The sequence below is a fragment of the Gobius niger genome (genome assembly GCF_951799975.1).
Source record: "Gobius niger genome assembly, chromosome: 12".
Taxonomy (NCBI): Eukaryota; Metazoa; Chordata; class Actinopteri; order Gobiiformes; family Gobiidae; genus Gobius; species Gobius niger.
The window spans coordinates 29118310-29137245 of NC_136863.1; the positions used below are offsets into that span (position 1 = coordinate 29118310).

The 18936-nt window shown below is 41.4% G+C and overlaps 1 protein-coding gene across 1 annotated transcript in view; it reads right to left on the reverse strand.

Moving 5' to 3' along the window:
* sema3ab (sema domain, immunoglobulin domain (Ig), short basic domain, secreted, (semaphorin) 3Ab) overlaps window positions 1-18332 on the reverse strand; it is a 52622-nt gene extending 34290 nt beyond the window's left edge. Inside the window, exon 1 of the mRNA XM_079567810.1 lies at window positions 17693-18332. Within this exon, the coding sequence (XP_079423936.1) occupies window positions 17693-17813 (121 nt within the window). The 5' untranslated portion in view covers window positions 17814-18332. The remainder of the gene's footprint in view (window positions 1-17692) is intronic.
* Window positions 18333-18936: the final 604 nt, after the last annotated feature.

The following is an 18936-nucleotide window of genomic DNA, read 5'->3' on the forward strand; positions in this document are numbered from 1 at the left end:
CATTGAAATCAACAGACAGGACTGGATCACTAGGACTTGAGTAGACCGTACAAGCCACATGAAGCACATAAATATGAGGGGTCATTGAATTAAACAAGCAAAACAAAGGACCACCCCATGTTTTTACGATGACGGGAAAAACAAGGTTATAAGCTTCAATAGGCTATTAAAAAAGTCAAAAGGATTATTTTCTCAATAACTTCTTGCTGAGATCTTTCTGATGCAACAGTTGCCCTTAGGCACACTGACAAGAATGTGGCATTGATACTGCGCCAGAAGCTTCTTAAATCACATAAGGTTAGCAGAAGCACTCTGTCTCTTTGGATACAACGTGCAACATATAATCACTGCAGCTTCCAAACTGGTTTATTTGTTTGGATAAGGCTAATCTGGCACTATGACTGTTCCTGTCAACAAATGCCAATTTAACATTTGGATTTATTTGCTGTTTTTGGAAATGAGCCCTGTTTGTAGACTTGACGGTGTTCCATGGCGCGATGCAGACATATAATTGTAGGTTCCCTGCATTCAATTACTTATGAATTTGGGATGTATGATACCATCTCTTTCACTGTTGATTTGATTCCAAACAATTGGCTGGTATTGATGATTCCGATATTGTGTCCAGCACCAGTCGTGGTCAATGTGTTTTGCGGTAAAGTTTGAAAAGCCATGTGCAAATATCGCGTTTCCACTGGAAAAGGAAAGAAGACAACGCGCCATTGTCTGGTCACTGGAGATGAACACAAGTTGTTCCCATTAGTCCCTGGAGCCTGTCTCGGTGTCTATGGGCCTTAGGTGGTGGGTGTCCTGAACATGATTCTGAAAGATGGCACCCGTCCCAAGGTCTTGTGCAGGGTGTAGGCCAGGACGCTGGAGGCTGTACGGTTCGGTTCAAAGGGAACTGTGCTTAAACAATATGTTTTACGATGCTCATTTGGTGTTTTACATGTTAGCACTTTAGTCCATCAAAAAAAAAAAAAAAAAAGAATCCATTTGCCTCCCTTTAGCCGATGAGTGGCCCATATTCCCTGAAGACAATTCATTACAAAGAATATGAAAAAGACCCGAACCACCTCTGTTTCGCTGGAATTTAGTTTTCTGTCTCGCTCTCATTTCTTCTTGTTGCATATTGAAGTTCTACTTGGAACCTTGTTAAGATCCAACCATTCAACTGGTCCTAAACTTTTGATTGCATTATTGTCCCAGATGATGATACCAAAAAGTGCCCCATTTTAGCATACGAATCCCCTAGATCTTGAACATTCAAAGTAGAAAGATCAAAGAACACCCCAAAAAGTTCTTTAAATGGCAAGTTTTTATGCCTGGTCCTGAAACATTACCAACAAAATTAATACATGGTTGTTCCAGCTCATAAAATGTAAAAGAAATGGTATTTTATGGAATACATTGACATGATCAATCAGTTTTATGGTTCTGGATAATGAATGATGTGGTCTAGATATTGACAAAAATACTTCAGGTACCCGTATCATAAACCGATTACCGTTGAAGTGCTTGTATTGAACAAAATTGCTGGGATATTGTGAAAGTTCAGTATACCGAAATACGTAGGAAATCAGCTTCAGCGAATATGATACAAAAATGACTGAAAGGAAATACTGGCTTGTCCAAAGCTGGCGCAGATGCCGTCTCCATGGTGATCCATCATTACCAACACAACAGGCTCTGACCCCTGCTCACCTGGAGTCGTGTGTGTGGGAGAGCGCCAGCCTCCATGCCTTCGCCATCCGCTATCAAACGCTACGCAACGGCGCTGCCTGGGAGAAAGAGGAGGGAAGGGAATGTGGAAGCACCTTTTCAATCCACAAATACGACGAAACGCCAACACCTGACCGAGAGAGTTACTTTGGAACAATAGCTACACTTTATTGGTCAACTCCAATTAGGACTAGGACGGTCTCGGATTAAAAAGAATTCGGTCAACCTACTTCGTATTAGTAGCTAAGACTCGTTTCTCTTGGTCAGCCATTCCAAAGGTCCGGGATATCCCCCTTATCAATCCAAAAATCTTTCGGGAAGGACCCTAGCTATGACTCTAGGTCAGGGGTGTCAAATATACAGCCCGCGGGATGATTTAATCCGGCCCCTGCCCTGTAGAGCATAAATTCCAGAGTATGTGGGGTGAAAGTAAGTCTCTAGCCCAATCCTGTGCGGAGTTATGATTTTTTAAAGAATAACCAGAATGCTCATTCTAGACACTAGGGGGCATTACTTTTTTTTTTTTTTTAAAGGAAAGAGTTCCACACGTGTTCAGCCGAGGGCACTGACATAATAAGAGCTCAGGATATGAACAACATATTATATAGCCATGTGGTAAATGGACAGTCTGCCCCAGGGCGGCTGTGGCTTCAGCAACAGTTTACCACCACCGAGTGTGGAGTGAATGAATAATGACTACTATGTAGTACTTTGAGGAACTTGTGACACAGGCTTGTAAAGTGCAATACAAGTGTGAGCCGTTGTTATTAATGAAGCTACAGTCAAGTTGGGGCTTTGACCAAATCACAGCTTCGTTTATAATAATATTTCTATTTTTCATTTATTTATATGAAAAAAAAAACTCTATTATATGCGGCCCGCGACCCACCGTGGGAGCGGAATTTCGGCCCGCAACCGAAAATGAGTTTGACACCCCTGCTCTAGGTGAAATACTTGTTTAAAGCAGTACTACGTAACTTGTTTACCTTCATAAATCCTTTTCCTAGTCCCTCTGGGGGTAATACAAGTGTGTCTCTGGCCATAAAACCACACTTGCAGCTTTCCCTGCACCGCGTCGGAGGCGCAATACACACTAATAGAATCACGAAGAAGAAGCTAACAGACTAACAGCAGGCTAGCGCCACTTAAACAGTATTTACAGTCATGTTTGAGTGGAAAAAAAAAATCTCCACTGTGTAATTGGATGTACAATATTCCTCTCGTCCTTTGTCTTTTCTGTCAGTGTAGTATTTACTCTCACGGACAATTAACAAGTAAAAAAAAATGTAACATGCTATGACACCTGCAGTGGCTCTTATGGCCTCTGGGGGCAAGAGTTACTTAGTTCTGCTTTAAAGTAGTATAATGTCGCAAATACATTTCTAATTTTTTTTTTTTCAATGTTCTTGTTTTGTAAGCTTTGCAGTGCACCTTGTAGTGCCTCTGAGGCCCCCACTTTGGGAACCACTTCTCTAGGTAATATATTTGTCTCCCCTCCAGGAAATGCTGGAGAAAGCTCTGTCTCCATGAGGTCTATACTTAAAATTCCTGGACTTGTTTAAAATGTGCACAGTCAATTGCAAATCAAATATCAATACTTGTCAGATTCAGGGGTGGGAATATGAGAAGGAAAGTAAACTAAAATGAGCTCAAGTTCATTTTTATTTTGTTTTTTTGCCGCACACGCCAATCTCGTGTTAATTTGTGGAAACTGTGTTGTCGCCATGAGAAATAACAATGTAAGTGTTCCTGGGAAGTGTTTGGGTGGCTGGTAGCGTATGGGGAGATGTTGTTATTGGAAAGACCGGCCGCGTGTTTCCGAGCGAGCCCACAGCCCTCAGCCCAGAGCCCGGGGGCCCGCGGGCCACGGCGGCGGAGGAGGGAGCGTGTCAGGACTGGAGCTGCCTGCCTCTGGTAAACTGCAACAGGTGGGAATGCACAGGATCAGCCAAACACTCCACACGTTCACTTTGGACCGGACTGAGATGAAAGGACGATGGACATTTTGTCACTGGAATGTTGAATCTCTTTGAATCTCTCAATCTTTCTGATGATTATGAACCACTAAAACATGAACTGCCAAACGCTAAAGGGCTGTGACGTCGTAATATTCTTCCCATGGGGTAGTTCCTTTTATGACAGACGTGCCAATAAAATGATTGTCGTGTTAAAAAAAGTCGAGTTGAGTTCTTGACAGGATTGGTTTCAAAAGTATGTCAAATTCACAATGTTAAATACTTCATAATACCTCCAAAAAACATTACAGTTCCACGTTTGAGTCATTCAAACTACAGTTAAGTCGCTATTATTAATTGTTATTAATTGTAAGTAATTGCTGTTGTTAAAGTTTCAGAATATATGAATGTTTTCTTTTTAAATACTTGGTAAGCGACATCTGTAGCCACAACTTCTCACGAGATGACTTATTGGATCGATAAAATCACATTTTTACTTCATCTGCTTCTGCAAAGAACAGAACAACATGAGCCAGTGAATGGAAATCAGCCCATGCTTACAATCCAGTGTGGTGTGTTTACATGCATGAGTCCCATGTGTGTTCATCAACATACACTGTCCCAACTGGATGGGACAATAAACTAGAATATTGTTAATTGCAATAAAAAATGCAGCAATTAATTGATCACCACATTTTTGATCATTGTGATTATCGTGCTATAGAAGATAATCGCTAAATTCATCAGACAACCAGTGGGTGCATCTCCATGGAGATGTGACTAAAGTCAGTAGGATTTTAGATTTCAGTAGGCTAGTTCCTCATTCATATCTATTCTTTGATTACCCACTGCAGAAATAGCCTATTCTGTGTCAAGCTGCTCATGAGCTGCATGTTACACAGTGTGCCTTTAAATACTTACTTTATGTCTCACTCAATATGACATTTATAGCAGACAAGGAAGAGGAATATATATTAATTGCCCAATCCCCATTATGTCTGTTAATATCGTTTATCGCATTGTTTTGGCCAAGATAATCATTACCCCAAATTTGATTATTGTCCCATCCCTAGTCCCACCAAAACAAATAAATACACAAATAAGCAAACAAAACGAACTAACTGAATATTTGACTGTCCAAGTGCCCCCAGGCCAAGATCAAGACCCAATCAGGAGCTAAAAGGATCTGCAATAGATACAGACGGCATCTCTGGAATCACCCATATATGGTCATGTTTGAAAACAGTTAAGGGGGAAAACAATTTGGAGAAAAATGTAAACTTTCTCTAATTGTTCAAAAACTACTTTAACAAATGCTCAATTCTGAATATAGTTTTCTACTGAATAAAGATACAAAGACATGGAGAGGAGCAAAGTGGTTCAACTGCCCATAAATACATAAATAAAGGAGAATGCTAACATGATGCTACATGTTAGCAGCGTGCTAATGCTAACACTAGCTAGCGTTAGCTACGACTGCCGTTTTTTCCGCTTCTACTGAACAGCTGTCAGCTGTGAATAAACATCCATATGGACCCGGTTTAGATTTGACTTAATTTGAATGTGATAAATAAGTTAATATTTCACCAGAAAATGGCTAAAAAGTGCAAAACACTGTTTTTCCCAGAAGATTCTATTTTCCCCCTCGGCGAAGCCACGCCCCCTTCTATGATGCGATGCCGTCTGTATCTATAGTGTACTATGAAAAAAAGTCTAAACTGGGTGTAAACAATTTCTAATTATTAGTTATTTATCACTCAGCATGAATGCAATTTAATTAGAATTAAAAATGTCTAAAATTCACTTCTAATTATGAGAAAATGGCCAAATGGCATGAACGTTGGAATGAATATAAACATGACCATCCAACTGCCTGTTGTTGGAGAGCACTGTTGCACAAAGAGAATCCAAATGACCCTCCGCAGTTTTCCCATTGTCGGGCTCTAACACTTGGAACTGTAACTGAACCCATTCGAAGTTGTAACATGTGTCAGTGCACGTCCAGACTCTTCCCTTTTTACGAGCCATTTCCATCTCGTAAAGACGGAGCAGTTGAGGGGGGGTTACCGCGATAAACCTCCCCATCTTCCCTCCCTACGGTTTGTCCGACTTGTTTGTTCGCAACAACAGGACGGCAGGACGGAACTGCAGAAAGCCTCCAAATGGAAAGGGGGGGGATAAAACAGAGAGCGTAGATGGAAGGGATGCAAAGAATCAACAGTCCCATGTGAGCGCAACGGTATAAATAAAGTCTTTTAGCCTACATTCAGTCGCGCGGTCTCTCCACTGCAGGGCACGGGCCGGGCGGAGCTAAGTGCACGGGGCAGGGAGAGAAAGGGCCGACACGTCCCCCACAATAAAACCCACGCGGCGGTCTCGTAAGGCGCGAGTGCGGTGACATAAAGTGTCTCGCCCCGGGGCAGCGTTTAAAGACGATGAGAGGGAGTCACTCAACCTTTGAATCGGCGGCGGACAAGAAGTGGTGACAACACGAAAACACGACTCTTTAATTTTCAGATTTAAAAGTTATTATAGGCAGGCCAGAGTCATTTTTACTCTTGGGTCACTGATGGTTGTGCTCTTAGTGCATGTGTCTTGTGATTCTTCAACAATGGCAAAACTAAGCACACTGTTTAATTCCCAAAAATATTCTACAATTAAAAAATAAATGGCTATGCAAGGATAAATACAAAGAAATGTAATGATTGTATATGCTACAGTTGAGTGTTATACTGCCGTTTCAATACATTGTTTTATAAATGATTCTCACTAAAAAATGTTGGCACCTGTTCGCTTATTCTGCTGGACTGGCCTTGGTTATTCTTCTTTTTCATTAAAGCCTCACTGCAGAACATTCCAGGTTAAACTTTATAAGCTACGTCAGGCCCATGGGCTAAATCCGGCCCCCTAGCCTAGCCCTCTGGCCATTATGAGAACTATGATTGCACTAAAATGCACCAGATATAGACACAGACACCATCTGTACAAATGCCCATATATGGTCATATTCGAAGCAGCCAGAGGGGGAAAACAAAGAAGAGGAAAAAAAATGTAACTTCCTCCCATTTCTCCACCATTGCTTGAGCAAATGCTGAATTGTGAATATATTTTCTACTAGATAGAGTTCAACAACGGACATGCTATGCTAGCTTCATGTTACATATGCTAAGGTTAGCGAAGTAATGTGAACGAGTGCTGTTTTTCGCTTCTACAGAACAAACTATTGTGAGAAAACAGCCATATGGGCCAGCTTTTGGCTTGAATTTATTTGTGTGTGAGATATATGTATATTATAGTTCGCCAGAAAACGGATCGTCCTGCAGAGATATCATTCAGTTGGAGCTCTCTGCCGCTCGAATGCATGGAGCAAAAACTGAAAATATCTCATGCTGGTCCAATTTATTAAATACATCCAAACTGGATTAGATTTCACGTTATGAACTACAGTGTTACAATGAACATGTTTTGATGTACTGTGTGTTGAGAGAAAGTTTATTACATAATTATATGTACTATGTGAATTGATTGATGTATTTTACATAGCCATATGTATACTGCTATTTCTGTGCATGTCTTTGACGGAGGAAATTAGCACCTTGTATTGCTCAACTGTACAATTTGCTTCACTTGTATATGTTAACCTGTACAGGGTTTTATTTTGTATTCTTTGTTTTATTTTCTGTTTTATTTTGATTTGTATTACTTATTTATTTATCTATTTTTTTCATTTTTGGGGACTGCTTTTTTACGCAATTTTGAGTTTCTCTGCCCATCATAAGGGAAATGGGGATGTGGGTAACAAAAAGGGTATAAAATGAAAATGCCAATGCAATGCAACACTTCAATTAAAAAAATGATCACAGAGAAAAAGAAAATGCATCGTAACAGTGAAAAATTGTGATTCCCATGAGAGGTTTTCTTCCCCGTCGGCGAGGCCACGCCCCCTTGTTTGACATTGCCATCTGTGTCTATTGTCAATTTCTCTGGAGGAGCACAAGGCTACTGTGGCAAGTTGTACCGGGTAAAAAAAAAAAAAAAAGCAGTATCTCTTTTCTAACGAGCTGTTGATGCTAAGTTACAAGTCAGGCAGGAATTGAATATGAAACGATATCACCATGACGACCACCAGCGATTAAACAGGTTTCGACAGGGCGCAGACATCGATAAGTGCAATTGGATCAAACTGCCAAAAAAAATAATCAACACAACTAGTTTAGGCAAAGCTTAAATTACGACTCTTCAAATTATTATTGTGTATGTTTTCAGTAGATATGTAAAAATACAGGCGGGCTAAGAAATTCTTCATCAAATATAACCCGATGTTCCGCGAGCCCCGGCGGCCCGAACAGCAGTCCACTGAGCACATGGCTCAGAGTGTGACTGACAAATGGTCACGTAGCATTTGTCAGTGTGGGAGATCTATCTAGTGAGGCCTAACCCGCTCTGACATTAGGCCTCTTCTTCTGACGAAACCTTTGACACGTCTTACCGCATGTTTGTACAGGCGCAGGACCGAAACTCCGAAGCAGCATGTGTAGAAAGTAATCACCCACACCAAAACGGTTATAAAGTAAAACACCAGGCGACAGAGGAGGAGGAGGAGGTGCTGGGAGTCCAACAGTGACGACCAACCTCTAAACCCGCTCTGGTTCGTGCTGAATTTTACACATACATTCCATGCACAAAACCTACCAAGAACCCTAAAAAACAACTGGATAGAGGCCACCGTGGTGGAAAGTAAAGGCGCCAGGGTAACCACCCATACGGCCACTGTGTTTCTTTTTTCACCTTTTAAGTTTGGCACGACAGAGACTAATCTGCTGTTTTAACTATGGTCGATTATTTTCAAAGTGTGTGGGTTGGCCCTCTAGTTTCCCTTGTTTCCCTTTTGAGAGAGCCCCTCTACTACCAGATAATATAGAGACTGTCCAAAAAAAAAAAACGCAGGCTCCCACAAAATGCACCAAAACACTGAATCATTTACAAAAGAGTTTATTTTGGATGAATCATCAGCATCATTAGAGGGACGGAGAGGTATTTATAGAACACAAACTCTCAGAAGGCTCTTTACCAGAATGTAGCATGTAGAGTGAAAATAGGAGAGAAACAAACATTGTGAAGTATTGAAATAAACTTTAGGGGATTTTAAAGCCACACCGCGTAACATTTCACCCATTAAATAATATTGAAATACAAGCATTTATTTTACGTCAGATTTTTTCATCATTGAAAAACACCTCATAAATGTACAAACAAACTGTGAGCGGCTCAGCTCTCCTAAGACATGACTGTAAGTTTACCGAGAGTGGGTGCGTCTCCAGCTCGTCGCCATGGAGATGTGACTTAAGCCAGCGCAATTTGAGTTTTAAACAGGTTAGGTTCTCATCTTTGATTACTCACTGCAGAAATAGAATTGTTTGTATCGAGCTGGTGATCGAGATCATGTTTTGTGTTGATGGAAACAGTATAGTCCAAAATGTTACGCAGTGTGCCTTTAAATATGTAATTCATAAAAATGCCAATTCTATTCTACAGAGGACGGTCCCGGTTTAGAGATTTTGAAAGGTTTGCGAACACGTCTACGAGATGGTTTACGATCAGCAACAGCTGGACAGATTTGTAAATACATTTACTACACAAGTTCAAACAGAAAGATTACGCAGGATAAAAACCTAAAATGACTTGGAAAAACAACTGGCTAAGATCTATCTTCTGAATAAGGGAAACAGTCTCAGCTCTGTTTGCCAACAGCCACAAGCCCCTCATCCGTCCCGTCACCACAAAGAGCCGGCCTATTCACAATATTATCCTGACACTAGCCCACAGACGATCAGGTCAAGTGATATTCATATGCAAAAACATGATCCCAAATCCTCATCTGCAATGACCCCCCCACCAGGGACCTGATAAATCCAGTGTTTACAGATTCCTCCTCAAATGAAATTACGGTAAATGGAACATCTTCGTTTGGATCTGGAGAGTTGTTTCTTTGTCTTGGCGTAAACCTTCCACCTGGGTTGGATCACCTTACTTGTCCTTTCCTATCCCAACATTTCTCTGCCACGAAGTGCAAATTATCCGAGGCAGAATCCTAAAACTCTCAGCGTCTTTTTTTGGCAACGGGTTCGTCAAAACAAGCGGACTGTACGACCAGAGAGACTGCGCTGCCGTTCACATGGCGGATTTTCCAAACAGAGCAGATTTCGAGGCGTTCGTGAAATTTACGCTCACGGCTCGAGGCGGTGTTTGGATTTAGCAAACACACTGCGAAATCCCTTAAGAAGTTGTTGTGAACTTTGAACCGCTGCAAGGCTGCGAGGAATAAGAAGGCATGAGCACAACCGGAGGCTTCAGAGTGTTGGAACTGGGGAAGCTATGCTCTCTCTTAAGGATATGAAGAAACCATAGAAATGAAATTCCATGTGAAATCTTTAGTTGTGCAAGTTGCGCAATTTTAGTCGAGATTTAGTCCAATTATTATCTTTAATATTAGTCTACTTTTAGTCCAGTGCATGCACATTTAGTTGACCAAACCTAAGAATAATTTAGTCACAGTTACATGAATGTTTAGTATAATCATTAACCTCTGCTTTGTGGAGCTTCTCCCATAAGTTCGGCAGTGGATTTAAATGTTATTGGAAAATGATTTTAGTGTCATTTTTTCATTTTTGTTTTGTTATATTTTAGTCGACGAAAAAATATGGACATTTTAGTCATGGTTTGAGTCTCATTAACAACTTGAGTCTCATAAGCAACTTTTAACTTAGATTCATTTACCACTGCACCACCTAGGAACTAGATATTTAAAATTATATATGAAAAACTTTCTGAATATTAATACTGTATGTCCAATACTGGAAAGTTTGAGGTCTATAGGAGCTACTTATGTGAATAAAATGTGAGAAACATGCAGAAAATGGCCCTTGAAATTATAATTTCCTTTATAAATCTGTGGAGAAACATTGAATCAGTGCATATTTAAACATGCTGTTATGAAGATTGGTATAGTTTTTGGTTTCCAGGTGAAGGTTTTCATGTAAAGAGACAAACCTGGCCCAAAACCTGAAAATTAAAAGTCTCGACTTAAACAAGAATATATTTGAATTAAATTAAGTCAGATTTTCATTTTCAACACGAGTTCATGATTGAACATTACAATGTGGGGGGAATCCTGCCTCAAACGTTGGCTCTGGAGAAGAGATTTGATTCACCTTGAAATCGTCGGCCGTTTGCGTCAAGAAATGTCATCGATTCATCGCAAAAACCAATGAAATCAGTCTCGTAAAACCATCAAGGTAACAACGATCGCAAAAGGAAAGCCAAAAGAGATGACGTTAAGCCTTGATCCTATAGCCCAGAAACTACAACTTTTTGAAAACTTCAGCAACAGTCCAACCATTCAGCACTTTACCAATGAACCCCACGCGCCAACGAAACTTAACTCCACCGTCGGACATTGCGCTCATACTCATGGGGGGGGATTACAACCATTCTCAATACACTTCTGTCCGGCCATTTTGATTCAAATGACTGCGGGATAAGGACACGGCGCTGAAGCGGGAGCAGGGGCGGGGGGGGGGCGAGCGCTCCAGAAATCCCATGTCGGGAGAGTTGCTTTCCATTGTGCGGCCGGGGCACTTGGCCGGTCTGGGGAAAGGGGTGGACAGGACCGGAGTGAGGGAGTACTTCTGGCAGTACACACTTGTCCTATAAAACTAAAGTACCCCACTTCGCTCTCTCTCCCGGTCAACAACATGTGCGCACCGTACCGCTCGAGTCCAAACCAGATGCTGTGCCTCAAAGATCAGCTTAGAATCGATTTTGACAACCGATTCTACTCAAATTTGAGTTTTTAGTTATTGACATATCATTAAAAATCTACAACATTTGTTCTATACAATCATCACAAAATTCAATACTAGTCAGCCAGAATTTTGCACAGTGACCCTTTGACTAAGCGACCAAAGATTATTAGTCACTCCGTTCATGGTTTTCTAAGGTAGGATTTACTGTTAAGGATTCAAAATGTTTTGAAACTTAGATAAATACATGAACTAAAAACTGGCACATACTGTAATTTAACATCCTCTATCAGTATGGGCCAGTCTGAAAATATTCACTTAGGCGAAGAAAGCATTGATGAGCTAACATGTACACTAATATGTTGAAGAGAGGGGAGAGACAGTCAGCAAATTGTCAGAGCCAGGAACCTCAAAGTCAAAATAGATTGGGGGGAGTCCCGTGGCTTTTTGGAAGAACACAAGTTTCTTTTCCATCAAAGATAATGCGCATCTGTCAAAAATGTGCATAATAAATGCGCATAACAAAAGAAAATGTACATACATTTCTATCAAAGACGTTTTGCGAATTGCAGCATTTACCCAGCAGAGGGCGCACGGTGCATTTTTGATTTTTTTGCCCCGAGTGTGTTTTCTGTGCGTTTTCTAATGGAAATCGGGAGTGTCTGCGTCTCTGGGCAAGTTTTTAGGCACTAACATGGTCCACAGGTGCAGTGGTCTGTTGTTAGCATGAATGCAGCGGCAAAGGCAGGGATGTTTGAGCTCCTGCACATCTGGATTTGGACAAGAGGCAACCTGCGACCGATGGCTTCACTTCTGTCCACAGATCGACACCGCCAACAGTCACGTGTCAAACTTTACACACGAAAATCTGTTCCCAAATCCCTAAATGTGCATTAATGCCTACTCACAAAAATCAAAAACCACCTGAAGCAAGCGGATAAACTTTTGATGCAAAATAAGGGTTTAAGTTGCGAAATTTAGTGTTTCAATCCCTCATTACTAATGCAAAACTTCAAAACGTGCATTAAAATCCAGTGATGGAAATACAGTTGAGCAGATTGAAGTCTTACAAGGCTACAACAAACATTAGGCCCGAAATGCACCAGAAATCAGAATTTTACAGGTTTATGTCAAATTTCCCCAGGCCCCAACTCAGCTGCAAAAACTGCAATACAGGTGTCAGACAAATGAATTAAGCTCATACAACATCATAAAAACTGCACAGTTATGCAAGTGAATTTGCTTACTAAAAGGCAGGCATAATATGTGGTGGCAAACTCGACCACAATAGACATCACACAACTCAGTGGCACCCAATGCAAATAGTACATCTCCTAGCATTGTTGTACGTTTGCTTGTATGCTACATGCTACCGCCGAACTGCTACAAACAAGCTAACCTCAGATACAGTTGCTCATATTCAATCATTTGGTGGGTAATGCTAAATCAAACTTCAAAACTCATTGTCTGTATAGCTTTCTGGTCCACACCCTGGTGTTTTTTTCTTCTTTTTTATCACTTTATGTTGACACAGTTGTCCGCTAGCTCGTATTTAGTTAGCCGTGGGGTACCGCTGTTGTCTTTGCCCCTTCTCCTCTGGCCTTCGACCCATAACACGGTGGTTCTAAGGCTCTGCTACAGACTCCCGCGGTGCGAGAGGAAGGCCGTGTGGGCAGAAGGGTCAAAATGACAATGACTTAAGTGAAATAACAGTTTTTCAGTCAAAAGAGAGCAAAAACGGCTGCTAGCTGAGCTTCTTTTCACGCAACAAAAATACCTTGTACAGAAATGTTTTTCAGGAGGCCACCTGTAGGGGTCAGCGTACCATCACCTCACAGCCATAGGCTTTCATTAAGAGTGATGCATTATGCATGGAGGCATTAATTATTCAAAATGTAATAATCTACTGGAATGAGAAATGAGAAACACTTGGATAGAATAACCACTACATTAATCAAATCATATTTGGCTATCCTTGAACTGCCAATAAACTACCTCAACTTTGACAGTGCTGTACAAGCTACTTTATGTAGGAATTATGAACATTGTATGCTAGCTGGAACGCTGTCACTGGCCTTTGACCGATGGCAGCCGAACTGTTGGCAAAAAACAGTTCTGCTCATCCGCAGTGCAAATTCTTTATTTCCTGCTTATCATAAAAATAATATTTAACTGTTGAAAATGAGTCTACCTTAGCATAATGAGGATGCGTTGAATACAGTTGAGTTTGTCTAGTAATGTTGTTATGATATGAGGCCCGAGTGAGAGGCGGAGCGGCAGCATTTAGCTAGGCTAACCGTTAGCATGTTCAAATCTTATAGAAACAGAAAAACATGCTGGAATACTGACAAAGTTATGATTGTGGCTTTGATAACAGACTCAAAATTATTTCTTCAAACTAGTACAGTGATGCAGAGGTGCCAACGATCAGGCTGAGCAGCCATACGCATAAAAATCGGCAGTTGCTTTAGCTAACCTTTAGCTAACCTCAGTGTTTATTTGGAGAGACAATTTGAAGGAACTTGCACAAAGAAAATGCAAACGTTCTACTTTTGGAACCTCATAAAAAGTGTAAAGATTTTGACCTTGACAAAAATTCTGAAAGTGTCACATTAAAGAATGGTAGAAAAGATGGCGCGGGTCGGCACTTGGCGGTATTTTTAATGGAACTGGGAGCTGAAGATTAAGAGTACATTACATCATATATTTGTTTTTAGCTTATATAGAGGTACTGTCTACATCAAATGTATGTCCTAAAAGGGCCAAAACGGCCTCAAATGTCATTCCAGCAGTTATTGCTTGTCTAAACTACACATATCAGTGCCTAAAACACACATTCAACTGCAATGTTGGCTGAAAATTTACATTCTTTTTTTTATGCCCGCTGTATAGAATTTGCTTTTGAGTGACTGCATTTCTCTGTTAGACGGAATGTTTGAAAATCTTCTTAAATTAAATATGCACATATTTGCATTCACCGTGCCGCTACCAGTCTAAACGCTGTTATGTGAAATGTTATGTGAGATTCTGTTCCGGACCTCGTGCCGGCACCCTCAGTATGATCTTCCTAAGCAGCAAATATTTCCTGACCGCTACAGCAGGGAAGCTTTGTCCGGTACTATTTGCAGTGTAAAACTGTTCCAGTGTTGTCATATTCTCTTAATGATCACAGATTTTGTTATGTGCCTTCCCACCTGCATTTGGCAGTCAAACTGCGCACAGGCTGACACCGAGGCAGTCGTAGTTAAGTTACCACCTGTCTCTTGACTGTCACTGATCTCAAAAGAGTTTGTTTGAAGAACTGGCCTAAGTCAGAAGTTCATCTGTTTATTTTTAGGGCAGCGACCTGCTACACCATGCATTACGATAGTGGTTCCCCAAACTCTCCGGGGCCGCGACATCCAACACAACTCGGTGAAGTGTCATTAGCAGTAAATAAAAAGAAAAAAAAAATCAGGTGCAAAACATTGAAAAATCTAGTTTACTGTTATATGAGTTCTCTTCATTTTACTGAAATATGCTTTTTACTTTCATAAATCTATTTAATTCAATGTTGCGTTACATTTGCCTTCTGCAAACATTTTCATTTTCAGATTAGGGCATAACTAGACTGCACGTTTAAACATAAATCTACATATACAAAGTGCACTAAATGTAAGACAATTCCTGCCCCCTTAAACGCACTAAAATGTTTTATCGCACAGCATTATTAACTGCTTCCTCCCCTCGCAGCTCCCCACTTTCATTTAGCATTCCGGCATTTAGCACCTTTTATGAGAAATGCATTATTTATGTAATCACATACATAATTCATCGCGTAATAACCGCTTTTAACTTCCCAAACGTGAAACACCTTGTAATTCTAGAGTATTTCAAATTACCATCCTTTTGTTGTAATCTAAATTGCCCTGAAGCATTCCCCTACCCCCCCCCCCCCACCCCCCATTCAACCATACGGCACATATTGAACCCAGAAGCTAAAAATGCTAATTCAAAGTCACGGAAATTGCGAGGGGAAGTGCTTCTAATAGAGCTGTCTCTGCGTTGGGCGTTCCCAGCTAACTGACAACTAGCGCCTCTAAATGACGGATTAGCTTACAGGTACTATTAGCGGCATACAGATGGCAGAAAGATTTTTTTTTTGGTGTGTGTGTGTGTGTGTGTGTGTGTCTTTTCCATGCTTTACAACTGTATTCGCCGGTGCTAGCTCCTCGCGCGCGTGTTGCGGCGTGTGTAATTACGGACGTCCCGGCGCACATTTCTCTTTGGGGAAAGCCATCTGCCGCCGCCGAAACCGCCCGCCACCATTCATCTTCAACATTATTATCAGGGAAGGAAGTGAATGAGGGAAAGCGAGACTGAGAGGAGCGAAGGATGCTCGACGGGTAGTGGAAGAGATGAGCGGGTTTACGAGATTTGCAACAGCGCTTGATGAAATGATATTGAAACATCACGAAGCCTCGGCATTACTTAAATCTCTTTCGGGTCAACACATTTCGTGATTATTGAGGCACTTTTCTCGACATTCAAGGCACATATCACTTAACAAAGAACATGGCAAATAAATAAATCATTTACAATATCGAGAATATCTCCGACGTCAAGGAACCGACGAAGAAGTTGCGAGAACTGCAGCGGTCTCTCGAAAAAGGGGGTAGAGTTTTGGGAACTGTGTGTGAACCATGCTTTTAAGGTTTTGATAAGTCCGTGGCTTGGTGCTGTCGATGGAGTTTAACGTCCCAGACGATTGCTCTCGACCGCTGATGGGACAAAATTGTACACCGGGTTCGAGGGCTGCACTTTTATCGCCCGTGCCATTGATAATGTCGGTGAAACATGGTCAACATAGCGATAAAATAAGATGCTATTATTAACTATTAACTATAACTATCCTGGCTCTCAACCCAGGATAACAAGTGTTGGTGTTTGTGACCCCCCAGAGGGCATATTTCTGTTCAAACATAAAAATATATTCATTTATTGTTGCGTTTTCACAAAATATGACCAGCACAACGGGTCACTGGTGCAGTTTGACTTCCTCCCGACCCTCGTCATGAAATTACCTCATAGATAGAGAACAGCTAGCCATATCTAACCGAGCGGATATACTTGTCCGATGCCGAACATCTTGGAGTCTCATATTTGGCAAATATGTGGAAGCCAAGACAGCGAGTGCACATTTGCTGTGGCTAATTCAAATTGACAGCGGTGTTTACAAAGCCAGTCACTTGCAATTTCAATAGTGCATACCGAACAGTTACCCCTGCGGCATTTCATATTACAACTACAATCAGCGTATCCGTCTGAACCATTTTTAGTAATAGATGAGCTCAGACCACATTGGGGAGTCCCAAACAATTTACAAATACAACATCATGAAGAATTCCTTGATTCTACATTCCAAAACAGCCTTGTTTTAGACAAAAAAATCATCCACTTGTTTATGACGACCACATTGCAAATACATCGTGACAAATATGGAGGTGAAACTGACTAAAACGAAAGACTCAATCTTATATAGTGACTTTTACATGTGAAAATACAAATGGGGAAAAATATAAAGATAGGAACTTGTATTTCCAGTTTGATATAATTTCTTAATTCATTAATACATGTATGCGTAAAAAATATTAGTATGGGTTTAGTTTCAGTATGTGGTTGATTTTTAGAGGGGATTCTGGATTCTAATTTCTTTTTTTTTCTTTTTTTCATGATAAAAACTCAAATTGTGCTCAAAAAACCAGGCTACAAATTAGACTTCAACTAATCCATCAGAAAAAAAACGCACAATGAATAACTCTTTAAAGGCCCCTTTTCAGACAGTGACACTAAATAAAAATGTGAGTTGTGGTCTCTCTATTGTTAACATCCCAATCCTTCACAGGGGCGAGTGCACATAGGCACGTTTCCCAACTGGCAGGGTCAAACTCGCCTACAAGTTCACGAGATTCAAACAAAATGCTTCATAATTAGATGCAGAGTGTCTGAGTTTAGAACATACTCGAGGAGAATAACACACATTCAGTTCAATTTCTAGGTGCAGTGCTTTTAATTGAAGATTTGTGAAATAAAATGAGTTGGACCACTTAGAAATCTATCACCATTATAGACTGTTTCTTTGTTGATAGAGAAAACTGGTCCAAAACCTGAACAGATAATTGCCCGCAGTGTCTCCCAGCTCTTTCAATATAATCTCTTACAATGGAAACGTACCTTTATATGAGAGTTTTAGCCTTGGTATATTGTTCTTGTTCTGCTCTCCATATCCCTCCGTCCTGAGAACCACAAGTCCACCCAGCAGAAGCAGCACCACACTGCCCCAGAAAGAGCCCATGATCTCAAAGGGGGGAAACTAGAGAAGCCCCTTCAAAAAGCACCTCAAGAAATCTCCAAAGTGGATCCTCTTTGGCTGAAAATGTAATCAATCCAGACTGCTTTTTTTAAACAAAATTCTTATCACTAGGGTCAGTTTCCGAATGAGTTTCTGCGAGTTTGGAGTTCAAAAGTCAAATTCAGTCCATCTCCAAAGAGTCCAGGGCGCAAGGCAGGTTCAAAGCCGCTTGGATCTCCTGAAAGATCTCCACTCTTGCTTAGTTTCTCTCCACCCTAAAAACAGACTTTGAAACCCATCGTTGCCCCCCCCTTCACCATGTCCTCTCTTCTTGAACGCAGGTTTTTTTTTTGCCACAGCTGTTAGTCCAAAGTGCCGGCTAAGCGCGGGGTCCTGTTGTTGAAGCTGTCCCCCCCCCTCGTATCCCGTATAGGCGCACTGCTCCCAACTCCGCTCGTTCCCCCGTCCCCAAGCGCTGCTGCTGCTGCTGCTCCTCCTGCGACGGCCGAGCGCAAACTGAGAAGAGCGTCGGAGCCAGCAGCCGAGTCAGTCACACGCCGGGGGAAGGAGGGAGAGGAGCAGGGAGGGAGGGAGGAAGTGAGTGGGCAAGAGAGAAAAGGAGAGAGAGAGAGAGTGTAGGTGGAATAGGAAGGAAAGCAGAAAGGAAAAGTGTAGAGGAGAAGTAGTATATAGCAGCGGGACGCGGAGGGGGTCAGGTTGTGTCAAAGGTTAGTGAGATATGTGGCGGGAAGCAAAACAGGGGAAATTGGATTTAGATCTGAAAGAGGGACGTCAAAATAAAGTAAGAGGATAAAGCTGTGCGGAGTGTGCTGAAGGGGAGTTAAGTATCAGAAAAGAGTAAACAAACTCAGTTCAAGCACCTTTTGATCAAGAGAATTTGGTAGGATCTGCAAAAGGAGCTTCTTTAGGGATCATTTGGACACTTCAAAGCCAGGGGAACCATTTGACTTTTCAGTAGTAGAGCAAGTTTCTTTTGTCAGCCGATATTCTTACGTATGTTATAAAGATACTAAAGATCTACGGGTCAGTTCCAGTCAACTGAAGAACACATACACAGGGCCATCAGGAAGCTGAACTCCCTGCCCTCCCTCCCACAACTCTTACA